This window comes from Herpailurus yagouaroundi, unplaced genomic scaffold (assembly GCF_014898765.1).
Source record: "Herpailurus yagouaroundi ecotype Mexico unplaced genomic scaffold, PumYag 159, whole genome shotgun sequence".
Classification (NCBI taxonomy): domain Eukaryota; kingdom Metazoa; phylum Chordata; class Mammalia; order Carnivora; family Felidae; genus Herpailurus; species Herpailurus yagouaroundi.
Genome location: NW_024412400.1, coordinates 4951176 through 4976950, shown reverse-complemented (window position 1 = coordinate 4976950; position 25775 = coordinate 4951176). Strand labels below are relative to the sequence as shown.

The 25775-nt window shown below is 51.8% G+C and overlaps 1 protein-coding gene across 1 annotated transcript; it reads left to right on the top strand.

Moving 5' to 3' along the window:
* On the top strand, positions 1-25775 carry DCLK3 (doublecortin like kinase 3). Its single transcript, XM_040479727.1, has 4 exons — positions 1-1849; positions 19890-20022; positions 22869-23036; positions 25189-25775. The coding sequence occupies exons 1-4, from the start codon at positions 440-442 to the stop codon at positions 25380-25382; spliced, it is 1905 nt and encodes a 634-aa protein (XP_040335661.1). The 5' UTR covers positions 1-439; the 3' UTR covers positions 25383-25775.

The window sequence follows — 25775 nt, the reverse complement described above, 5'->3', positions numbered from 1 at the left end:
TTTTCTTCTTGCAGGACGCGGAAGCCTGTGTGACCATCCTCTAAAATCTCTAAGCTCCAGAATCACGGTGCGGAAGCTGCAAGGCACGTGGCTGCCTGCGGGCCGCGGGAACTTGGAGAAACCGCTCCTGGGGCCGCGGGGCTCCGTCGCACCCGTGCTCGGCCCTCAGAATGGCCTCCACCCCGTCCACGCCGAGAGCAGCCCTCTGAAGCCCAGGGTGGTGACCGTGGTGAAGCCGGGCGGGCACCCGCTCCGGAAGGTCACCCTGCTCCTCAACAGACGGTCGGTGCAGAGCTTTGAGCAGCTCCTGGCAGACATCTCCGAGGCCTTGGGCTTTCCCAGATGGAAGAACGATCGAGTGAGGAAGCTCTTTAACCTCAAGGGCAAGGAGATCAGGAGCGTCTCCGATTTCTTCAGGGAAGGGGATGCTTTCATAGCCATGGGCAAAGAACCGTTAACCCTGAAGAACATTCAGGTAGCCGTAGAAGAACTCTACCCCAGCAAAGCCCGGGCCCTGACCCTGACCCAGCACAGCCGGGCCCCTTCTCCGAGGCTGCGAAGCAGGCTCTATGGCAGGGCTCTGAGAGGGGGTCACCACTGTGGGGAGAGCGACGCGGCCAAGGGCCGCGGGGAGGCTGGCACGTCCAAGGCGGCCCCCGGACATCGGGGCCAGGCCCCGGTGGAGCCAGCGCCGGAGGACAGGGCGAGGCCCCAGAAGAAGTGGGTCGGGGGCAAGCGGGAGCCCGAGCCTGCCAGCAGGCCGCCCAAGGAAGCTGCTCTGGACAGACCTGCGAGCGGCGAGAAGCACCTGGGCGTGGAGATCGAAAGGACCTCGGGTGAGATCATCCGGTGTGAGAAGTGCAGGCGAGAGAGGGAGCTCCAGCAGGGCCTGCAGAGGGAGAGGCTGTCCCTGGGGACCAGCGAGCTGGACTTGGGGAAGAGCCACAGGTACGAGGCGGCGGCCGAGAAGCTGGTGAGGACCAGGAGCTGCCGGCGGTCGCCCGAGGCCCACCCTGCAGCCGGGGAGGAAGGGGGGAGGGCCGAGAGCCACAGGAGCAGCCCCAGGAACCCCACCCAGGAGCCCAGGAAGCCCGGCAGACACCCAGACAAGAAGGAGGACAGAGACCCCGAAGGTCAGGAAGGGCACGCTCAGGCCGCGGCCAAGGCCAGGAGGGAGCCGGGGGACGCGCCGCCGGTCAGAGAGGAGGGGCTGCGGGACGCGAGGAGGGAGGCCAGGAGCGCCTGCGGGAGCAGGCAGGGCGGCTGGCCGCGGAGGGAGCAGCCGGTGGACCCGGAGGCGCCGCCCGGGCCCCGCGGGGGCGAGCCGGACGCGCACCGGGAGCAGCAGACCTGTGCGGCCGCGTCGGGGCCCAGGAAGCCGGCCGCCCGCGGGGACCGGGAGCCCCGGGGCGGCCGGAAGCGGCGGCCCGCGGGCCTCCTGGCGGCAGACGTGCACAAGTTCTACGAGGCGGGCCGCGTGCTCGGGGACGGCAACTTCGCCGTGGTCAAGGAGTGCCGGCACCGCGAGACGCGGCAGGCCTACGCCATGAAGATCATCGACAAGTCCAAGCTCAAGGGCAAGGAGGACATGGTGGACAGCGAGATCCTGATCATCCAGAGCCTCTCCCACCCCAACATCGTGAAGCTGCACGAGGTGTACGAGACCGACGCGGAGATCTACCTGATCATGGAGTACGTGCAGGGCGGGGACCTCTTCGATGCCATCATCGAGAGCGTGAAGTTCGCCGAGCGCGACGCCGCGCTCATGCTCATGGACTTGTGCAGGGCGCTTGTGCACCTGCACGACAAGAGCATCGTCCACCGGGACCTCAAGCCCGAAAACCTGCTGGTAAGCCCTGACTGCCTGGCGGTCGGCAAGTGCGCCTCCTAGCGGGTTCTCCCCCGCATCCTGGGACGTGGCCCTCGTGCTGCCTTAGCATTCTCGTTCCGGTATTTAAAAGCCCGGTCGTCGGTCACAGGCTGCTGAGATGCGTTGGGGTTGATGATTATTGAAAAAGAAACCTTCCAGTTTAGATAAAATGGGACATGCTTTCTCATTCCTGGGAGAAAAATGCTTTCACCTTGACAGTGGCCAGGCGGACTTAATTTCTCGGGCATTTGCGCATCGCCTGGTCTGGGGTGGGGGGGGGTATCTACCGGTGCCCCCTGTGTGAGGCGGATGTAAGAGGCTGGCCCTGGAGTCAGATGACCCGAGTTTGAATCCTGGCTTTCTGAGTTGCTTGCCGGAGGATAAGTCTTTCACCTCCCTGGGCCTTTGCTTCCTCATTTATGAAAGAGAAATAGCAATAGTACTTGTCTGGCAGGGTTGGAGGAAGACGGGGCACAGGAGGGAGAAGAGCGGGCCCTGGTGGCCGGGAGCTGGCCTCGCACGCTCAGCTCGGCCGTGGTGTTCTCCTGGTTCACGTGAACAGGCTCCGAAAACACCACCGTCAGATAAAGATGGCTTAAGACAAAAGCAAGAACCCTTTATAATCATGTCCAAATGCACGTGAAACCAAGATTGCCCAAACCACAAGTAAGGCCCCCGTCAGCTAGTAGGAGGGGCTGCCTCATTTCATGCCTCCCCTCTCCTTGGTAAGAATTACTGAGACACCGAATTGTAGAATGACCCTCCCTTCCTGACAGTGTCCCATTCAGAGCAAAATCCTGCTTTCTCGACCCCTCCCCCAAGTCAGCTAACAAGCCAAATCCTAAGGCTAGTCCTTTGAACACCCTCTCATTTGGATGCCTGGCTCCCCGTGGCGTGCATTTTCTCTTGTAGCAGCGAGTTAGTAAATGCAGTGTTCCTGAACGGCACGCGTGTTCCCGGTGGTCTGTGTTAGGACAGCATGCTTTCACACGGTCACCCTCTGGGACTCTTATCCTACTTCGTTCGTAGCCCCGGTCACCCCCTGATACATCCCCTATTTATTCTTCTGTTTTCTTTCTCCTCTTACTGGAAAGCTCGTTCTATGCCAGCGGGAGCTTTGTTTTATTCAGACTTTACCCCCAAACCCAGAACAGTCCTGTCCCATGGTGGACCTTCTTTGAATCTTAGATGAACGAGTGAACTCAGACCATAGCACGCTGCCCGCACAACAGCGAGCATTCCATCAGCGGTGGCGACTGTCGTGCTTTAGAAATGACTCGGATGTTAAGGTGGATGTCAGGAGCAGGCATCCAAAGCCACATTGCTGCAGAGAGAGCAGTTGGGAACGGGGAACACGATTTCGATGAGCCACGTTATTTTTTCTTTCTGGCAGCACGTGAGCTTGCTTGCTTTCATTTCGTGGCCGCAGACCCAGCCTGGGAACATGCTGCCACGGGGCATTCATCTGTCTGTAAACTGCTCCCACACGCAACAGAAATACCGAGTGAATCCAGCCAACTAGCTGGCGAAATGAGGTCTGTGTTGACCACCCAGTCAAGCAACCTTGGTTTTGCCTGAATTTAAGAGAACTGAAGAAGCAATTTGGTCGCCTGAGAGATCTGCATTACTATCCGATGGCTCCCTTTGAAGAAATTTCCCTTCTGCGTTAGGGAAGTGTTCTCCTCCTCTCTTCACTCGCTTCCTGATTGCTTCCTCTGTCTTCCGGGTCTGAGCCCCGGTGTTCTCCATGTGTGGTGTGCCGTGCGCTGTTTATAATGGACGCTTTGGAATGAGCCTCTGATGTTTTACTGAATGGTCTAAGCAGAAGAGATTCTGCTTAGAGGCCCGGGTGGGTCCTCCCTGAGCTGAGCATTTTGGGCATATGCCTACTAAAGCATTCTAACGCTGATACGAGTTCTTGAATATGTGGACTGACATAATTTATCCTATAGGATTGTTTTCTTTTGGGGTCAGTCATCTAAGCTCGCGTCTTCTCAACAAGGTCCCAGAACCATGTGTTGAACCAGCTCATCTCTTGAGCCACAGAGGCTCTTAACTTGTGTCAAGGGACTTACTTGTCGGCAGTTTTTACTTATTTTATTTTTTGTTTGTTTATTTTTGAGAGTGAGTGAGTGGGGGAGGGGCAGAGAGAGAGGGAGAGGCAGAGGATCCCAAGCAGACTCTGCACCGTCAGCGCAGAGCCAGATGCGGGGGCTCGAAGTCACGAACTGCGAGATCGTGACCTGAGCCGAAACCGAGAGTGAGACGCTCAACCCACTGAGTCACCCAGGTGCCCCTACTCGTTGGCAGTTTTTAAAATGGAGAAAGCACTGGTTTAGATTTCAGGGAGAAGTTTTTCCTTGAGGAATTAGAAGTGCAAGGAATGTTTCGCATGGACAGGCTAACTGCCTCTGAGAAGTCGTTTGGCAACCCTTCATGGATTTACATGTCAGTACAGGTGTGTTTTTAGTGCCCTTAAGGGCAGTGAAGTGTGTGTGTGTGTGTGTGTGTGTGTGTGTGTGTGTGTGTTCTGAGAGGCACATTTTTCAGTCTCAGTACATGACTTACTTATTGGTGTGGATTGTAACTTGTATTTAGACCCTTCTCTCTTTTCTGATTTCAAAGAAAGCCCACTTCTTTTTTTTAAATGTTTTTTTAATGTCTATTTATTTATTTATTTTTAAAATTTTTTTAACGCTTATTTATTTTTGAGACAGGGAGAGACAGCATGAACGGGGGAGGGTCAGAGAGAGAGGGAGACACAGAATCCGAAGCAGGCTCCAGGCTCTGAGCTGTCAGCCCAGAGCCGGACGCGGGGCTCGAACTCACGGACCGCGAGATCATGACCTGAGCCGAAGTCGGATGCTTAACCGACTGAGCCACCCAGGCGCCCCTAGTGTCTGTTTATTTTTGAGAGAGAGAGAGAGAGAGAGACAGAGCATGAGCCAGGGAGGGGCAGAGGGAGAGAGGGAGACACAGAATCCGAAGCAGGCTCCAGGCTCCCAGCTGTCAGCACAGAGCCCAATGCACGGCCTGAACCCATCAACCGTGAGATCTTGACCTGAGCTGAAGTTGGACGCTTAACCTGTGAGCCACCCAGGTGCCCCCCTCCCTTTTTTTCTTTTGTTTTCTTTTGTTTTCTTTTGTTTTCTTTTGTTTTGTTTTCTTTTTTAATAAAACCTTTTGTGTGTGTGTGTGTGTGTGTGTGTGTGTGGTCGTATGGCTCCTCAGAAACTGCAAGAGCCATCTTTTGTGAAATACTTTAATATCTTTTCTGTCCTGTAGTTTGTCAGGTTGCATTTATCTGAAAATGAACAGGTCTGTCGCATTTATAGGCCATATTGCTTCTGTTTCTGGGTGAGTCAAGTTCAATGTGTTGTCATGTCAGAAGTCTAAATGGTCTCTAATGCCAGTGTTTATTGGCTTTTCAGACAGAGCTCTGGATAGTGCTGGATCTGACGGTGGACTTGTGGTCTGGGTTTAGAAGGTCGTCCTCTCTAAATTTGCTGGTACGATAAACACGTCACAAACTTGCCTGGTCTTCTAAGATCTACTCTTCCTGAATATGACCAGGCTGGCCACTGTTCATCAATTAATGTTCTTCAGGTGCCCTTCATTTAGTGTTTTGCACTTGTACGGAGCCTTGGGTTATCAAGGTGATTCTTTCTTTGTCCTTCAGCGGATGGCTACTGTCTGAGTTAAGACTTGACTTTGCTAAACTTAGGAAAGCGCTTTCACGTTAGAACTAAGTTCGGATTCCATGAGTGATTATAACTGTTGCTTCTTTTAGAGACTTTCTGAATGTGCCCAGAGCTCCTTAGGACTATAGCAAGCTTCTCATGTTATTTTAACGTTTATTTATTTTTGAGACAGAGACAGAGCATGAATGGGGGAGGGGCAAGAGAGAGAGAGGGAGACACAGAATCGGAAGCAGGCTCCAGGCTCTGAGCCATCAGCCCAGAGCCTGACGCGGGGCTCGAACTCATGGACTGCGAGATCGTGACCTGGCTGAAGTCGGAAACAGGCTCCAGGCTCTGAGCCATCAGCCCAGAGCTCGACGCGGGGCTCGAACCCACGGACTGCGAGATCGTGACCTGAGCTGAAGTCGGCCGCCCAACCGACTGAGCCACCCAGGCGCCCCACATGTTATTTTAATCAACAGAAATATTTTTGTCTAATAATTCGGCCCCAGGGTACAATTTTAGGCCTGTATTACTGAGTTTATCCCTCTCTACTGATCACGTGTCCTGATAAGACGCCTCTTCCCCTTGGGTTATCTCGACTCCTGAGATCTTGCAAGAGAAGTTTTAATTATGAGAATTTCCAGCTTGCAGAAATGTTAATTGCTTCTTCTGCCAGCGTGTGCTCCCTTGGTGGGGTTGGAATGTGCTGTGTGGTGTTGACTGGGCCCTGGGAGGGAGGGGAGGGGGCAGACAGGAGCCAGAGAGGTGAGGAGGCCTGGAGCAGCCCACACAGCCTGGGGAGTGGCTACTGTTGGCTACTTCCGGCCAACAACTGAGACACCGCGGCGAAGAAAGCTGAGGGTGTGTGTGTGTGTGTGGGGGGGAACACACTGAGGGAATGTCAGATGTGAGCACAGGCCATTTGAGGTCATCTGTCCCACAGAAGGGCAGGGTTTGGCTTTGGAAACGGGCTGAAAGGCAGGGGGTAGGCGGCAGGCACTGTCGCCCTGAAGTGTTTGGAGCAGAGACCCTCGGAGTCCAGGGGAAATGGTGTGGGGACAGGTCCCAGCTCATCAAGGATAAAGGCTGTGCTCTATCTGGCCTCTCGTGGGTTCTGGGAAGGGAGCAGACTTTTCTAGATTTTCTGAATGTGACTAGGACAGATCAGAGACCGACGTCCCCAAGGGTGGTAAGGGAGGTATGGAAGGTTAAAAATAATGGCTCCGAGCCCGGAGCCTGCTTCAGATTCTGTGTCTCCCTCTCTCTCTGCTCCTGCCCCACTCACACTCTGTCTCTCTCTCAAAAATAAACATTAAAAAAACGGGCAAATGCACATCTTGCCCATTTTTCCCTCGGAAATAACCCTGTCCAGTCACTTTGTGTGCTCTAGTTCTCTAAGTCCTTTTTCCCACTTCTACTTTGATGTGCAAGAAGGACTCAGCAATTAGTGCTCTGCTAGCAGTTACACGGTGCGCAGTTCTCCCTCGCCAGCAACACGACTTCTCTGTCCCAGCTCCAGTTTCCGTCTCCTTTCCCCATAGCATCTGAGACGGGTGTCCAGGTCCTCTCCTTAATGGTCCAGGCATTCACACATGCATTTATACACCCGTTGCATTAATTAAAAATTGGAGGACTAGGAAGCGTATCTTGTTAAGGTATACTTAGCACCATCAAGAAATGGGGATTTCAGCAATCACACGAAGTCACTAAAGCAAAAGCACAGTGATACAAGCCTTTAGGCCATTGGCCAGTATTGATCACATCGGTGAGAAGACGGGTTTATAAGAGCTACAACTCATCTCAAGAACCCCAGGGTGAATTCCACAGGAGACATCAAGAGTTACGACTTCAGGTTTGTATCCATGAGACTGGTTCTCGGCCTCCGTGTGAACAGTTTCCAGGAAAATAAAAAGTGTCCATGGAGTGAACCCACATATGTGACTTGACCACAGAGCCGAAAGTTTCAGGAGATTTAAGTCGTCACAATTCTAGATACTGGGTCATTTTGATAACCGAGGTTTTCTTTCCTCTGTTTCTTTTGAAAGAGTCACCTACAACAGTCGATGTCTCATAATATACTGCAGACAGTAGATTATCAGTAATGGAGGCACCTTTAAAACCTGATTCATAGTTATCAACCTTGTTGAATCTCTTCTAAAATTGTGACTTCATTCCCCCCAAGGAGTCCTGAAGTTCAAATCATTTAGTAAAGGTAAATATTACAGCAGTCTGTTGTCCTCTCAATACTTGTGTTCATGTGTGTTGTTGTCGCTCCAAGAGACTGATGGCCTGTGAGCCATTTGAGGGTCTGACGTGAAGTTTCTTAAAAATCTCTGTTTTCGAAATGCCCTTCCCCTGGGGAAGCAAGTTGGTAAATCTCTTCAGGACATTCTGTGTGCGTATGGATACTGTTGATCCTTCCCCAACCTTTCATCGGCAAGGAGAGTCCACTTTTCCGTGTCTGGACAGAACCCTTTGAAGCCTTTCAGCCGGTTGGATAGAACATATAGAATCAGGTTAAAGGACGATGTGTCTAAGGATCTATGAGGGCAGCACGCCCAGGCATTTGGCCCCAGGTGCCTTCTCAAGATGCTAAATTGGCCCTCTGGGAACCGTCTCTGATGTTTTGACCTTGTCAGATCCCAAGGTACCCCTGGAGGCCCATGAATAAATAATGGCGACCATGACAATAATAATTCTGTTTCTAATAACTGGCTTTCTTTACTGGGGAGGACCTCGGCCGTGCGAAGTTTGACAAATTGCGTGCGCGGCCCTGTCATTGTGGGCTTGGTGTTTTATGTCGGTTCGTTAGCTTTTTCTGGGAGGGAGTTGGAAGCAGGAACACAAAGATGTGTGCCCATGCAGGTACTGCCTGCGTCTGCGTCCAGGGGAGCCAGACGCGTCGTAAGGGCCGAGGAGCGGATAAAGAGACGGAGAGGACCCCCTGACTGGCTCTCCTGGTGACAGCGGACCTACCTTCCGGCTGTGGCAGGACCACCTGACTACAGCGGGGTAAATCAGCACTTCTCAACCCGTCTTGTGCACCGGAGGCACCTGGATCTTGATGAGAGGCGGATGCTGATTTTGTGGGTGTGGGGAGGGGCCTGAGATGCTGCGGTTATAATAAGGCCCAGGGGATGCTAAGGGTCCGAAGAGCACACCTTGCGGAGCAAGGGCTCCGACAGTGGAGGCCTCTAGTTGTCTCACGTGACCAGAAGGTTGGAGACAAGCGGTTACGGGGATGGTTAATGGAGCAGGTCAAGCACGTCCAGGCTGTTTTTGCCATTTCTCTCAGGGCCCCCAAATGTCTACCGCTCTCCACGGATCGCATTGTCACAGCCACATAAACGGCAGGAAAAGTAGGGGGTAGACTCTTGCTGGCCTTCTCCTTTTTGAAAGTCGAAGAGAATCTGCCCCCTCGGCACACCCCCCATTCTAGCTCATTGGCCAGGACACATCATGGGGCCCCCCTTGGAAAAGAGGCATGGTCGCAGTGATGGACTTGGGCCCAGTCACAATGGGCCCACCTTTCCTCATGCAAGTTGCCCGGCGGCTGGGTGGAGTCTGGGTTCTGTGGGAAGGAAGGGGAGCCTGCGGGAGGGGGGGGCACGAGCTGTGGCTGCCCTACAGCTCAGAGTGGGCCTGGGAACAGGCTGTGCCTGGAGATGGGGTGCACACACAGTGCGTTGCCTCTGCAGACTTCTGTGTCTTCTAGAGCCGGCAGGACAGCTAGGGAGGAGGTGACCCAGCCAGCAGGCCCTGCCGGCCTGTGTATCCTCCTGTGCCAGCCAGTTAGGGAAGGGCTGTCTATGTTTCCATGTCACATGGCCCTGCGGGGAGTATGGTCCTTTGGCCACTACACGTTTCCACCCTGTTGCTTACGCCGTGACCTGTGTTTTAGCCTCACCTCGGCCCCCCGACCAGGTCCAGTGAATGAGGCATGAGAAACTTTCAAAACGCCCATTTTCCTAGCCTAGGACACTTTGGAGATGTTCACTTGTGCTTTCTCTTGGGGACTCTGCCCAGTGGCCAGGCCCTTAGGTACCCTTCCCTGTTTGGAGGGTTTGGGTGGGGACGCAGAAACCATCCGCCAGCTGTTTCTTGAGGTCACTGAAGACAGTGTGCTCCTGGAGTGGGTGGGGGAGGGGGGACCACCCACGTGGGCCCCTCTGGGTCCCTCCGCCGCTCAGCATGGGGCTGGCTCAGGGCCATTTTTGGGGTGGCCTCCCTCACTCTTTTCTCCATCTCTATTGTGGGATTATAGGGATGATTCTGAGTCCTCTTAGGAGGTCTCGGGGACTGCTGGTTGTAGGGCAAATCTGGGAGACTGTACCCTTCAGGAAGCCGTAGATAAGACGTGCCCGCCAGACCTCTGTTTCTAGAATCACCCAAACTTCGTGGGTAATTTCTCTGGATCTCTTGGGAGGCTCCCAACTTCACGGAAAGTTGGGCCTCCTCCTCCTGTGGGACAAGGCGTCTCTCAAATGCTTTCCCAAAGTTCCTCTCAGCCTGCTTTCGTTTAGACGGGCTCAGCAAAAGGCAAGGTGGAGGCCATCTGGCGGCAGCAGAGCTAAAACCGAGACCCAGGTAGTTTCAGTCCTAGTTCTGAGCTCTTCCGCAAGATGCGTGCAGCCTCTCGCATCTTTGCAAGACCTTCGACGGTTCCGTTGCTTGACTTTGGATTGAATGATTTCCTTGGAGAGTTCTATGCCTGAGTGTGGACTTTGCTCCTTGAGAGTCGAGGAGCTGGGTGGGTTCTGGTATCGGGGAGACCGAGAAGCTGGTGGGGAGGAGCGCAGTCTTCGTGTTTCCATACGAAGAGACAGCAGAGTGTGGAAATCACACGCTAGTCCGGGCATTTGTTTGAAAATATCCTGCTGGTTACCTCCGTCGTGTCCTCTGCCAGGGCGTCATTACTCTAGTCTGAACCTGATGCTTATGGCCCTATTTCTGTCGTTCTCCACCAGGATTCTCAACTGTGCCGCTGTGCCTGCGTTTGGGCAGGATGACTGTGCTGTGGGGGCCCGTCCTGGGCATCGTAGGTTTGGCAGCCTCCTGGCATCCGCCCGCCAGAGGCCAATAGCATCCCCCCGAGTTGTGACAGGCAGAGATGTTTCCAGACAGTCAGGTATCTCTGGGGCAGTGGTGGTGGAGGACCCCTCTGCCTGTACTTGTTACGCTGTGATGTTGACTCTTCGCTCTGTGCTCCCCCCCCCCCCCCCCCCAGGAACCCACACCCCATCAGAACTTTCCTGTCACGTGATTGTAACACATTGCTCGCTGCTCTCTGCATCTTGCAGTTTCACAGAATTCTCAGGTCAACTCTGAGGAAGGCTTCGTTACTTGCATGTACACGTGGGGAAACTGAGGCTACACTAGGCTGAGGGGCTTGCGGGAGGTCCCCCAGCTGAGAGCGTCTGGCCGCGGAACCTGGGGTGTGGTCCAGTGTCTGGTTCAGATGTGGCCCGCCCCGCTGGTGGAGGAGTGGCTGGTGAGCCAGAGATGTTTCCTGGGTCACACGGGGTGGGCTCCCATTTAGCCGCTTACTTCAGGTCACCACCTGGTTGTCTGATGTGATGGGCGTCTCGCTCCCAGGATGTCAAAAGCTGGGTTTCACCCGGAACCTGCTTCTCTCTGGACTTCTCTAACCCAGAGGCTGGCTCCGTCATCACAAAAACATACGTAATATTCTCCCAACTTAAGAAAACGAAACCTTGTCTTCTCCACATCCCCCTTCAGCTATTACCCCACTTTATGAACTACACACACACACACACACACACACACACACACACACCCTGAAACGTGTCTGTACTCACCATTTGTAGTTTTCCACGTTCCATGCTGTCCTGAACTCCAGCCAGGCGCTCACCCCCTACTGTGCCGAAACCACCCTTTTCTGTCACAAAGATGGGGCCTCCACCCACCCAGCTGCTCACAGCAGGAACCCCAGAGTCGCCCTGGAGCCCCTTTCCCCACCCTCCCCGTTCAAGTCTTCTCTCCGCCCTTAGGTGGGACATTTTTCCCCACCTCCCCTCTACCACCCGAGACCAAGCCACCATCATCTCCTGCTGGGACTATTGCAGTAGCCTCCTTGCCGGTCCTCCTTCTTCCTCTAAAGGCCACCTTCCTCAAGGAGCCTGAGTGATCTTCTCCAAATGTTAATCGGACCCTGTAACTCCTCTGCTTAGGGCCATCACTGGCTTTCGGTTACACTCAGAATAAAAGCCAAGTTCATTTCTGTGGCCTCCAAGGTCTTGCACGATATGGCCTCTGGCTTCCTCTTAAAGCTCCACTCTGAACACTGACGCCTTCACTCACTCTGCTTCTGCCCCTGCTTGCTGTCCCTCCTTCAGGCCAAGCATGCCCCTGGACCTCTGCATTTGCTATTTCCTCCACCCAAAAAGCTTTCTCCTCGGATTATGGCTCATGCTTGACTTTTTTCAGACGTCCCTTTCTCAGTGAGTTCTGCCTTAACTCTCCTATTTAAAATACCAGCCCCTGTCACTGTCAGTTCTAGCACTGTCCAGTAGAACTTTCTGTGATGATGGAAATATCTTATCCCTGCACTGCCCGGTACAGTAGCCAGTACTGCATGGGCACTTGAAATGGACCTTGGGTGTCTGAAGAACTGAGCTTTAAATCTTGTTTAAAAATAGCCACACGTGGTTAGTAGAAACGACACTGCACAACACAGCCTTTAGTTCACTTTTTCTTTTTCATAACACGTATCATTTCACATATCACACATATCATAACACGTATCACATATTCATTTGAACATTATTTATTAGTAGAAAGAAGGCTTTGTGAGAGCGAGGACTTTATCTGTTTCGTTCCCTATTCTGAGTTCCTAGAACAGTACCTGGCACACAGTAGGCATCCAGACAATTGTGGGATGCATATCAGATGTTAATTAAGTAGAAAAGAACTAGGATGAAGGCCTATCATTGGCCTGTCATATGACAGTTCCCAGGAAAGACTTTGTTTTCACTAACGTTTTCAGTCACTCTTTTGTATTACGGTATCTTTTGCTGTTGACACGTAAATTGATTTTAGGCATTGGTATTTCAGTGTGAATTGGTTTTTAAGATTATCTAAGTCCACATAGCCAGTCGAAGATGGAACCTTGGAGGGAAGAGGCCAGAAGGACCCTGAAGGATCAAGAAGAAGCTAAGTAGGCTTCCCCCCCTCAGTTTTTCTTACGGCAGCTACTTTCTGTTTACCATCTGTACTCTGCTGCCACCTTCTGTTCGGAGGTGAACATTACAAGATCACATTTAAATGGAGGTACCATTTTGAAGGGGAGGAGGCTGTTCATTGTTCGGAAAAAGAAGGATTTCTCTTGAATCTTTGAGACCATCCAGATGGTTTATGGCTGCTTATGTAAATAACATGGACCACCTGGATTCAAATCGGGGAACCTTGGCGTGGCTGGCAAAGGAGGGGACGGATGCAGACGGATCGGCAGTCCAGATGGCACCGTGCCATGCAAATTCATCCCTAACACCTTGGCGGTTGGAGGGCGGCTGAAAACACAGCCCAGGAAGGAACACGACCCGGGGCCGTGGGTTTCGATGGGCCAGAATATAGAGAAATGGAGATGTGGGTGAGACAAGTTCAGATGTGCGCACTGGGGCTGTGGTGGGCCCTCAGCCAAACCTCGCCCCCTGAGGTGTAGGGGAGGAATAAAACCTTTCTTCCTCCACCCTCCTGGGTTCTTTGGCAGGGCCCTGGAAATTAAGTTGACAAAAGACAGATTAACGAGAAAAACAGAGGGTATGTGTGCATCATTCACACGTGGGAGAAATTCAGTGATGAGTAACCCAAATGGCGAGTTGGAATTAGGGGCTTTTAGAAGCATCTTAAAGGAACAGTGAGACTTCAGAGAGCGTCTGGTGATTTACAGTGGTCTGCCCTGGGGCAGGGAGGGCACCTTCCTCACCGGAGACTTTGTGTCCTGCTTTTAAGTAGAAAGGGGAACGTCAGAGAGTACTTCTTGCCTCTGCTGTTTCTCAAGGGTCTTCAGCTCAAGAGAATCAATATGTCAAGGTGGCATAATTTGAGGTAACATGTTCTGATCCACTGCGAAGGCTTTCTGAGGAAGGGGCATCAGAGAGGGACACTGAGTGGAGTCTTTGGCTGTCTTTTTTTTTTTTAAGTTTATTTATTTTGGAAGAGAGAGACACGCACACGCAGAGAGAGAGAGAGACAGAGAGAAAGGGAGAGACAGAATCCCAAGCAGGCTCTGTGCTATCAGCAAGGAGCCCTACCTGGGGCTCGAACTCCTGAACCATGAGCTCATGACCCGAACCGAAGTCGGATGCTTAACCAACTGAGCCACCCAGGTGCCCCTCTCTGGCCGTCTTTATGGCAACCCAGTGTCCCGTCCACTGAGAGGCCTGAGGTCCACTGTCCTGATGAAAACACACCTGGCATGTAGTGTTCATTCCTGGGTGTTCTTTGTTAAAAGAGGCATCGAGGAAATGGGAGACGATCCAGAACTTGACTGTGCACACGAACCGCCCTGGGGTCTTGTTGACATGCATGGATCTGGGGCAGCCTAGATTTCTAACCAGCCCTCAGGCAATGACAGTGCTCTTGGTTCAAGCAGTGAACTTAGTATGGGAGGCGGCAAGGAAGGGAGGGGTGATGGCCAGGAGGGTAGGTCTTATAAGGATCAGGTGAGGATCCTCGGATGTGAAGTTAGAGAAGGCAGAGGTAACCTGGGGATCGTGATACTGGTTCCCCATCTTTGGGAGGACCGTGCCCTTCAGCATCACCCCCGAGGGCAGGCTTAGAAAACAGGGTAGGGGGTGGAATTTGGAATCAACGTAGGGGTGAACCTCTTCACAAGTCACGCTGGCCTTAATGGGCTGAACTGCTGGATCAAGTTGTGGAATCTTTTCCGGGTGGACATTTCAATCAGAGGCAAACAGTACTTGGTACAAGCTCCTGTCTGGGTGGAAAGATCTGGTGGTTTCAGAAGTCCCACAGAGGCCAGGAGGAAGAATTACCCCGGGAGGATGTCACTCATTTGATTTCGAGATTATGATAGGTCTTGCTCGGAAGCCAGGAATGGTAGGTGCCTGTTAGCAAAACAAAACAAAACAAAGCAAAACAAAACTCACACAGTCAGTGCGTGATCTTAAAGGCAATTAAGCTGCTCATGTAGGTGACATAAATGAGAAGCCTCGAGTCCCACTGAGGATGTGCGACTGAAGGGTTGTGACATCCCTGCTGACAGCAGAAGCTGGAGACCGGGGAATTAAAACCACGAGTGGTCTCGAGCCACTTTCTGGAAGGGACAAGGGGCCCCACAGATCTTAACCACGCCCGGGTCCCAGCGCCTGCTGTTGGCGGTGCTGTGGGCATGATCCTTGCTGTGGCCAAGAGAGCGGCACGAAACCGGGAAGAGGCCAGGGGCAGCATAATATGTTTCAGAAAGGCCGCGAAATAATGTAAAACACAGATCTGGTGTATGAAACTGTCAGCGTCAGCATCTGGACATCTAATATAATAAATGTCCAGAATAAAAGATGGCCTCTCCACCATGTTGAATCTGGTGGGTCCTTCAGTTGGGCCAGGTTTTGGAGTTGGGGTGGGGGGGATAGTTTCTTTCACATGGGGCTACATATTTCATTTTGCGCTATTAAGTCAACCAAACGCTTTTATTGCTGATCATTTGGTTGGGAATATTTACAAATGTTTGTGAGGGATGTATTTTTCTCAGCGATTACCCAGCAAATGTGATTAATGTAGATGATCCATCTGGAAACTCTCGGCACCGCACTATGTTTTGTCCTTCCCTTCCAAATTAGATTTTCTAGTCTAGGTTACTCTGATAATTACCTCCCTGTCTCCTTCCGGGCTGTATCCGTCTCGATATGCAGAGCAAAACCGAATCGAGTTTTTGTCTACGTCTGTGACTTCCCCTACGGTTAGGTTAATTATGGAGGCATTGATTAGGCGGCCCTGGGGTGACTCAGGCTCAGTAATTAAGACACACGTTCTGCTTACAGAGACGTAAGCTCACTGGCAGGATCCAGAGCAAGTTCAGAGAGCTTACTCAATGCTGGTGGAACCGGGAGCGCTGCCTGCCCCGGATTTTTCGGTGTTGCCTTGCCCTTGGCTCTGTTGGGGCTCAGGGAGAGCTGGAATCTTCCCATTGCCCTCGGCACCCCCCAAACACTGCTGGGAGCACTGGGGGCCTTCGCCCCTATTCCAGTAGAGATGTGCGAGCCTGTGCCCGCAAACAACTTGATAATTGCTCCTACAGCTCCTATAGGTGGCCTCAAGGAGCCTCTTGCCTGGGGTGATACCAGCCAGGCTTGTCCCCTGTTTTACTGTCGCTCGGTAATTAACTGCTCAGCTGGCCTGTGCCCTGAGCAGTCAGCTTCTATGTAAGAGTGGGGACTGGGGGTGGAGCAGAGAATGGCCCAGGGCCGTGCCTGGTTTGGAGAGGGAAAATACCAAGGACCGCTTCTGGTACTTCCATTTTGCCGGAAGTCAGTCCCGCTCTCCAAGAGGTCACGAAAGCGAAAACAATAGGGTTTACTTCACAAACACTCGCGTCGTGGTTCTTAGGAGCCAGGTGCTGTTTATAACACCTTAGAAATATATATATGTATATTTAAATTTTTATTTATTTTTGAAGGAGAGAGAGAGACAGAGCGTGAGCTGGGGAGGGGCAGAGAAAGAGAGACACAGAATCTGAAGCAGGCTCCAGGCTCCGAGCTGTCAGCACAGAGCCCGACGCGGGGCTCGAACTCATGAACTGTGAGATCATGACCTGAGACAAAGTCTGATGCTTAACCGACTGAGCCACCCAGGCACCCTGCACCTTCGAAATATGAATTCACTAAGTTGTCATTACATATCCCATTCGCCCCTTACTTTACAAATGAGGAAGTGGATGCACTGAGAGGGCAGGTTGCTTAGCCAGTTACACAGTAAATGCTGAGCTGGAGTTGAACCCTGGCAGGGGGTGCTTCAGAGTCTGTGCTTGTGACACTGACTCTTCCCGCCAAGGGTTATTTCCGTGCAGGCCATGAGGAAGCCCGCCCTGCAGAACCAAGAGGCAGGGGGGACCAGAGGCACACCTCTGCCAGGAGGGGGCAGAGCTAGTCTCTCAACTCTGAATTTTACCAAGTTGTTACAAAAAAGGGCTTTTGCCATGGACCCCTTAGATGGCGCTGGGTCCAGGAAGGGTGCCTCTAGGGGCTGTGTCCCTGGGGCATTTCTGCTGTGTGACCAAGATCCCCAGAACACTGGCTGGCTATCTAGGTTTCAAGACAGCAATAAGGGCCATACATTTTGTTTTGTTTTGTTTTTAATTTGAGAGAGAGAAAGAGAGAGAGAGAGAGAGAGAGAGAGACAGACAGACAGAGAAGGAGAATTGCAAGCAGGCTCCAACACTCAGTGCAGAGCTGAGCACAGGGCTCGATCCCACGACCCTGGGATCATGACCCGAGTCAAAAATCAAGAGTTGGAAGCTCAACTGACTGAGCCACCCAGGTCGCCCTTTAATTTGTTTTTTAAGTGGAAAATGAAAGTTTTATTGAGAACTTGCCTTGGAAAAAAACACCCCAAATGTAAGTGTATGTAACCTTATATTTAATAAAACTTATGCTTTAATTAAAACTATGCATTAATTTCTCCCCCCAGCTTAATTGAGGTATAATTGACAAATAAAATAGTAATATTCTTAAAGTATTCAACGTGATGATCTGATGCATGTGTACCTTGTGGAAGGATTCCCACAATCCAGTTAATTCCCACATCCATCACCTCATAGAGTTGCCTTTTGTTTTGTTTTGTTTTTGGTAAGCATGTTTATTAGCAAATTTCAAGTACACGATATGAAATTATTACCCACAGTCACCATCCTGTACATTGGATTCCCAGAACATACTCAACTTTTTTTTTAAGTTTGTTTATTCATTCTGAGAGAGAGAGAGAGAGAGAGAGATTGAGAAAGAGAGAGAGGGAGAGAACAAGCAGGGGAGGGGCAGAGAGAGAGAATCCCAAGCAGGCTCTGAGTTGACTCGGGGCTCGAACTCACAAACCGTGAGATCGTGACCTGGGCCGAAATCAAGAGTCAGACACTTACCCGACTGAGCCACCCAGCGCCCCCAGAGTATATTCATCTTACGACTGAACGTTGGTACCCTTGGACCACCTTTCCCGGTGCCCCGCCCCACCCGCCCCAGTCCCTGGCGACCATTCTTCTACTCTTTGTCAGAGCTGGACTTCTTCCATTTGTTTCTCAAGGCTCCACTAGTCTCTCTTCCCTCTTAGGGATGAATTCTCCTCTGGGCCTGAGACCTTGACGGCCCCAAGTATTGTCCTTTCTATTGGGAGGCAGGGCGCCAGGCAGGATGTGGTTGTGCGGGCTGCGGGCACCTTTCCCCAGAGGCAGACGAGGCCGGAGGAAATGATACCACGCTCCCAGAATCCGCCCTTCAGAGCTCCCCGGTGGAGGCCGCGCGGGCTTCTGGCCGTGACAGAATGAGGTCAGAGTGATCGCTGGCTGGCAAGGCTGCTAAAGGGGCTCGGAACACCTTCCCGAGGTGGAAGCAGCGTCTTCCAGGTGTGCACAGACAGGCGGCCAGGGGCAGCCCCAGAGCGGGGCCCGAGCGGGGCCCCGAGCCGCGTCAGCCGGAAGAGTGGGAAGCAGGCAGGCATCGCCCAGGCGTGCTTCGCTCCCCACCTCCTGGGAATGAGGGGCTGTGGGGACCCTTTGGCTTGTGCCTTTATTTCTTGGTGGCTTGGGACTTCGTCAAGGTGAGACTCCTACGGGCAAGGCAACTGCTTGAGTCTTAACACTGTCCGATGTGTTTGTCGAACAGACCTGCTGCGGGCTGCCTTTCTGCATTGCTTATTTGGGTACAGCGCGTACGGAAGGAGGTTGGAGTTTTGATGTGCCCGATTCAACCCTTCCGCAAAGTGGAAAACGGCCTCCATAGCATGGAGGGAACCAGTGCATCGTTTACTTGCTGCAAGATAGGCTAGCTTTGCCCCCTCACACGATGTCTGTACCTCTATCCGGTCTTGGGGGTGGTCCAAACACCTGCTGTGTTCACCTCTTGAGATTCATTTCTTCTAGGTGAAGCCCCGCCTCTTCCTAACACATCATCTAGCACGCATATGACCTTGAGGGTGGAGGAGGACAGGACTCATTGACCTGGCGGTGGGAATGGGTTTACCAGCCATCAGAAAGCCAGTCATTTCAAAGTGGTGAGGGTGGCCGTCTTCTCTGTGTTCTCAAAATGACTGATTCTGCCCTTCTCTAAAACCCGATGGAAATGGGGTCTCAAGGAAGAATCAGAGCTGACTTCTTTTGCCTTCGGGAAAAACGTTAACAGAGCCCAGTGTATCAGCTCACATACGCAGGAATAAATCACGGCTCAGTGGCATTAATTCTGCATTACGTGCAGGCAAGGACAACCACCTCGTCCTCATTTGCCCGAGGCTGTCCCAGTTTTAACATCCTGGGGACACTTCAGCCCCCGGCACCTTGGGACCGTTGGTTACTCTAGATGAGAACTTTGCAAGGTAGATTATAGACACTGAATGGAACTCCTGACATAAGCCTTCTTGCTGGAAACGATCACCAACACCCCCCCCCCTTCTTTTTAAACAAATGAGAAAACAGAGGCTTCGATTAGTAAAGAAATCAGTCCACGACCATCCAGCGGCAAGTCTGGGATTCGGAATTGAAGACTCCGGGTCTGTTTGGTCCTTAACGCCTCCCGCTGCCCCCAAATTAGGGCCTGTACTTAGCCTGTTCCACTGCTTGTCTGCTTCTCTCCTTCCAATTCTTACTTCTTCCCCTTTCTTTTTTTCTTCTGCCCAGACTCTGCATTACCCGCCAGGAATTCCCTAGTCCTCCCTAAAGCTAGTCGGTGCTCAAAAAATCATTGATCCTTGTGCTAACTCAGCGGTGCCCAATGGAAGTGTCTGTGATGATGGACATGTTCGCTCTGTATTTGCACCGTTCAATATGGTAGCCATTAACCATCCGTGGCTCTTGAGCACTTGAAAGGTGGCCAGTGCATCTGAGACGCTATATTTTCAATTTGATTTGATTTTAATAGCCATCGGTGGCAGTGTGGTTGCTACCATGCTGGACAGCACGGGGAGTCTAACTCCTTCATTTCTTGGTTGAAAAGGTGAGCGAGCACCTGTCCCTGCAGTCAGGTTGGGCTTATCGACGACGAGCTCCTCTAGGTTTATTGTTTGCTTATCCTGACCTTACACGGTTGTTGTCTCATTCACTTTCCTTCTTCGCTCTCATCACGGTTTTGGTGATTTGGGGTTTTGTGTTCTGACAGGTTCAGCGAAATGAGGACAAATCTACCACCTTGAAACTGGCTGATTTTGGCCTTGCAAAGCATGTAGTGAGACCTATATTCACCGTGTGTGGGACTCCGACGTATGTAGCTCCTGAAATTCTCTCCGAGAAAGGTAGGTGTTATACATTGCTCCGTGGGACGCTAGCTCCCTTACTAACAAATGTTTTATTTTGAATATTTCATATTTTCCACTTTTCGATACGGAGCAGTCGAAAATCTCAGCGTGTTGGCACCCAGCTGGCACTTGGATTTTAACGGGAATATTTGAAGCTGATCTTGACCAAAGCACGTGGACTTTTTCCTCATCGGGGCAGCCCTCGTAGAGGAGGGATTCGTGTGTGTGTGTGTGTGTGTGTGTGTATGTGTACGTTGGCAGGATCGTGAGATGATGGAAAATTGGCTGGGGAACTCAAGCGAGCAAGGCCATTTATGCCACTGGCCCCAGGATACCTCTAATGGGAGAAAATTGAAGTGGTTCTTATGGTAAGCAGCTTACAAATTTCTCCACCAACCTTGCATTTTAAGGAACAAGGTGTCCCATTTCAAACCCCGTGAGTAATATTTATTACCGGTTTGTATATACAGTATGAAGATCCAGTGAACGGTTTTTAGTGACACATTCTGTAAAGTGTATAAAAGGAGACTGTTATTATTATTATATGGCTCCAAATACATGAATGACCATTTAGCCCCCATGGCACTTTGAGAGAGATCCATTTAGGCCCCATGTGTAAGATGGGGAAACTCTGGATGGGCTGTGGGGTCGGTGCGGAAATTGGGGAGACTCTGGACGGGTTGTGGGGTCAGTGGGGAAGACAGGGAAACTCTGGACGGGTTGTGGGGCCGGTGGGGAAGATGGGGAGACTCTGGACGGGTTGTGGGGCCGGTGGGGAGAGGGGAGAGAGTTTCCCAGCAGCAGCATGGGGAAAAGGTAAGACAAGGAGATGGGAATGTGCGTGGGGATTGGGTGGTAGAGACATTAAGAAGACTGGTCTTCTCGGTGTTGCAGAGGGAAGTTCAGTTGGGTTAATGCGGTCGAGCCTGGGGTCTCCACAAGCAGGGAGGCCGAGGAGAGGAATTTGGACTCAGCGTGGCCAGGCAGAGTAGCCATAGCGGTGTGGAGACAGACAGGAGAATGCTGAGCAGAAGAGACGATGTTAGTGGAGGTGTCGATGAGCTGGGTAAGAGAAGAAGGGAAGCGGACAGTCTACCTGGACGCTTAGGGAAACCTCGGCATCGGTGCTGGTTCCAGCTAAGATCGGGTGTTAGAAAGAAAGCTGCCTGGGGAGATGGGGGTGGATAGGTTAAAATTTTAAATGCACCGACTTGGTAGCGATGTGAGAATGGACACCTGGGGTTGTCCACTTGGCGGGGAGGTCAAGCCCTGGGCTGACCGTGCCTTTTTGAGACTCCTCGACTCAGGAATGGCAGCCCAAGCGGGCGAGGTAACGGGCCCCTCATGGTACCAGCAAGGGCATCTGGGGGAAGAGTCTGGAGGGAGGCCAGGAGTTGGGGGATGAGCGAGAGAAGGATGGGTTAGCGGGGGACAAGGCAGTGGAGGCAGGAAGAGGAAGAGGAAAGTACTACGTCATGGAGGCCGGCGGGGGTGGGGGGTGGGAGGCAGATTTCAAGATGGGAGGCTGAGCCGAACCAGACCCTCCTGAGCAGGAATTCTAGAACAGAACTGAGAAGAGACCAGTGAAGTGGGCCAGAAAGAGGTCAGGAATGATTTGTTTCTCTAATAATTTTCTGCTGACTTGTCTTGACAACATTGCTCTGGGGCTGAATAATGAATTCATAAGAATTATTAATTTGGAATAACTTCCAACCTACAGCTGCAGACAGTTTTCCTTTTCCAAAGGTAAAAAGTTGCAAAGTGTTTGCAGATGTATATACTGCTGTTTACAGAGTGTTGTAACGACGATTGGGCAGTTCTAGCAAAAACCGTTATTGTTTATTTCTTGGCGCATTTAGTTTCCAGAAAGTTATTTCAAGCATATACTAAGAGAGGTGCATAAATATTTAATAGGTAAGGATGTTCGCCACGGAATTACTTACAGTGTAAAAAAATTAGGGAACACGTACGTTACATCAGAGAGGGTTTATTATATCCAGGGAATACTAACAGCTCTTAGAAATCATATTCCTTAAAGATTTTTAAATGTTCTTTATGGGAAATTCCTATATAGGAAATACCATGATATATTAAGTGTGTGAAATAAGGTACAAGATATGGACAATGTGATTTTAATTTTATTACAGAAAATATAAGTGTGAAACGTGTGTTCATGGCAGATACAGGTAGTAATGTCAGTCTTTTTATAATCATAGAAGAGAGTCAGTAAAAAAATTTATATTAATACATATTAAATTTTTTCCTAATGTTTATTTATTTTTGAGAGAGAGAGACAGAGAGAGAGAGAGAGAGAGAGAGAGAGAGAGAGAGAGACAGTGTGAGTTGGGGAGGAGCAGAGAGAGAGGGAGACCCAGAATCCGAAGCAGGCTGCAGGCTCCGAGCTGTCAGCACAGAGCCCGACACGGGGCTCGAACTCACGAACCGTGAGATCCTGACCTGTGCCAAGTTGGATGCTTAACTGACTGAGCCACCCAGGCGCCCCAGTAAAAATACTTTTTAACTGTGAGGAGACGATGAATGCCTAGGACGTAGAGGCTGCTGGTGCAGACCAAGGCTTCTCGAAACATCTCTGGTGAAGGTTTTAACTTTTCTAATATAGTGGGGACCCTGCTACAGGGTGACTAGATCACTGCTCGTGCCACATGCGAGTTACCACGTGTGTTCGACAACCCCCGAACTCTGATGTCTATACTCTCTTCATGGCGATGTGTCCTCGATCATGCGGTCGGATGTCACAGTCGTGCCAAATTGCTCCGAGTCGTGCCAAATTGCTCTGACCCAGCCTGGCCTCTGTTTCGCTTGTGTCTCTGCCTGTCGCACAGGTTACGGGCTGGAAGTGGACATGTGGGCCGCGGGCGTGATCCTCTACATCCTTCTGTGTGGCTTCCCCCCCTTCCGCAGCCCGGAGCGGGACCAGGACGAACTCTTCAACATCATCCAGCTGGGCCGCTTCGAGTTCCTGGCCCCTTACTGGGACAATATTTCTGACGGTGAGATTGGGGCTTCCCCGAGCAGGAGGAGAGGGGACGTGGGAGCTGGAGCCTGTCCTGGGTTCTGACCGCAAAGCAGGTTTTAGGTGTGGAACGAGACGCGCAGAGGGCCCACTACAGAACTGGGCACAGACGCGGGCCGTTGACAGGTGCCTTCTCCTTTGTCTCCTGGAAGCTTCCTGAAGATTTCTTTGTGTGGCTCTCTGAAAACATGACTTGCTTTAGGTTCAGTGAAAAAGTTTGACCGCTGGTTGCAGTCACTAGATAACTTTTTCTTAAGGCAGCGGAGGACCCTTAGAACGGAAGAATGTTGACAACGCAGATCCCTCATTTGGAAAGATCCAAGTCCTCTCGTATATAGACGTGCTGTGAATTGAACAGACTAGGAGTGCGTATCTCGCTCGTGAACAGCCAGGGGTCCTGGAGGGGTATACGTGGGACACCGGGGCTCTGGTAGGTAGGGCGTGAAGGCCTCAGCTACTTTCGGTGGAGCAGAAGCACGTGGGGTCTTTTTGGCCCTTTCAAATGCAAGTGTCCCCCTTTTTGCTACTGATTGGTTGGTATCGCCCAGCGCCCTTGTAGAATTGGGAACTAGACATTCAGGGAGTTTGAGTCTTTGAGTCTTTAGCTTAAAACGCAGCAGTGATAACTTTAGTTTGCCTCGATTCTCCTTCGACCACGTCATCTAAGATTAGTTATCAAACTGCCCTCACCCCCAGCCTCAGTCTCCTTACTTGGGGTTGGGAGATGAGGGAAGGAGAAAGCTTCATTTTTTCCTGAAAAAATGGTGGAGTGGGGGGTCTTGAGCTGATCAAGCCAACGGCGACTTGGGAACTGAAGAGCTGAAAATCATTTTAGAAAGTTCTGTGCCGCAGTGTCCTTAGATTTGGGTGTGGTGGCCCCTGCCCTGAGCCCCATACCTTAGAGGGCCCTGCTCTGGTTACACCTGACCCACAGAGTGAGGAGACTCTGGAGTCAAGGACATGTGTCTCCCCAGAGCCCAGATTCCCCCCACTTCTAGATCCCTTAATCAGGACCCCAGAATCCCCTGGCCAAATGGCTCAGGCCCACTCCCAAGACTGGGGAGACCTCTTTCCCCAGCCACTCCCCACAGTGAGCCAAGGGGCGCCTGTTCAGAGGGGTAGAGAGACCTTGGACATGTGGCCAGGTATCCAGTTGTCCACACCTGTCCGTGTGAGTCTGAGAATTTCCAGTTTAAACCTGACCTGCTCCCCGCCGGGTCCTTTGAGGACCTTGAGGGAATGATGCTGGCCGGATGGGTACCAGGGCACTTTGTGGGCGGAGCTTGAAGTGGGTGGGGCAGGAGAAATCCTGCGGCTTCCATGCCCAAGAGGTGGTTGGACAGGGGTGTGGAGGTGGGACTGATTGGTGGCTGAGCAGCTGATCGAGAGCCAAGGGTCATCCCCCCCAAGAAAGGTTCTCACGTGTTTGAAAAGGAGGCTCAGGGAGCTGGCCAGGGAGAGCCAGCAAGTCCCAGGGGGAGAAATCTTTTCTCCGCCTCGCCTGCCCCCTGGCCCACCAGTTGCCACCACATCTCTCTAGAAGCAGTCATGGTCTTGGGCAGAAAACGAAGTTCATTTTGAATTTGTGCTCTTTTTTACTCCGGTTTCTTTCACACGTTTCTCAGTTTTGTCAATGTGAAGGCATATTTACCAACCTAGGAGATTGAACGTATTTTACTTAACAGCCCGACGATCGATTTCACAACTTAAGATCCATGGACATATGGTAGGTGGCCCCCATTTGTTCCCTAGCACTGGGCGCCGTGGCTATCACGGGTGGGGCCTGGCCTGTGACTCTAGAAATGAACAGTCATCCTCTAGAGCTGTGCTGTCCCAACATGGTAGCCCGTAGCTGCACGTGGCTACGGAACTTTACGTGTAGAGTAGCTGAAAGTAAACAGAGGAAACGTTCAGTTCCCCGGTCTCGCTAGCCGGATTTCAGACGCCCAGTGGGAAGTGCAGACCTGGAAGGTTCCCAGCATCACGGAAAGTTCTGCGGGTGAGCGCGGCTCCCGCGTAGCTCGCGTGGTGCTGACACGGATGTTTGTGCTCTTATCTCCTGCGTGGGGAGAACCGTTTCGGAGGCACCTGCCTTCACTTCTTTCCCCCTCCTTCTCTCACCTCAACAGCTGCCAAAGATCTGGTGAGCCGGTTGCTGGTGGTGGACCCCAAAAAGCGCTACACCGCCCACCAGGTCCTTCAGCACCCCTGGATTGAAACGGCGGGAAAGACTAGCTCGGCGAACCTACCAAAGGAGGTGCCCCCCAGCAGTGAGGGGCACGTCCGGAGCCAGCACAGGCGGTCTGCGGAGAAAGCCTTATAGCCCCCGCCTCGGGTACCGGTCAGCCCCCTTCTCCCCCAAGGACAGAGAAGGAGCTAGAAGTCCAGGAGACAGACAGAATCAGGAGAGGGGGAGAAATGCTCCGTACGTTTTAAAGCGTATTTTACAAAAACAAACTTGAGTCTTAATGTTACATGTTGTACCATATTTTTAGCTTTGTATGTTTGGAGACTTTAATACATTTTGGGGGCGGGGGGCGGGGAGGCTGTCGGTGAGGACTTTTTGGTAATAATGCTGTGTTGTGCCTCCTCCTCGTAACCCAGTCCATGGTATACTACCTGAGTGGTGCTTGCCACGATCTAAACTCCCCCTGCGAGGTTAACAAGGCAAATCGTGCTCTTTCTCTGTTAATAAAACGTGCTCTGACCGACGGAA

Bases quoted from the DNA above. Each gene is read 5' to 3' on its own strand.
- DCLK3 (XM_040479727.1), top strand. From the start codon at position 440: ATGGGCAAAGAACCGTTAACCCTGAAGAACATTCAGGTAGCCGTAGAA. The intron at 20,023-22,868 runs GTAGGTGTTATA...CCTGTCGCACAG, and splicing joins TGAAATTCTCTCCGAGAAAG to GTTACGGGCTGGAAGTGGAC. The intron at 23,037-25,188 runs GTGAGATTGGGG...TCACCTCAACAG, and splicing joins CTGGGACAATATTTCTGACG to CTGCCAAAGATCTGGTGAGC.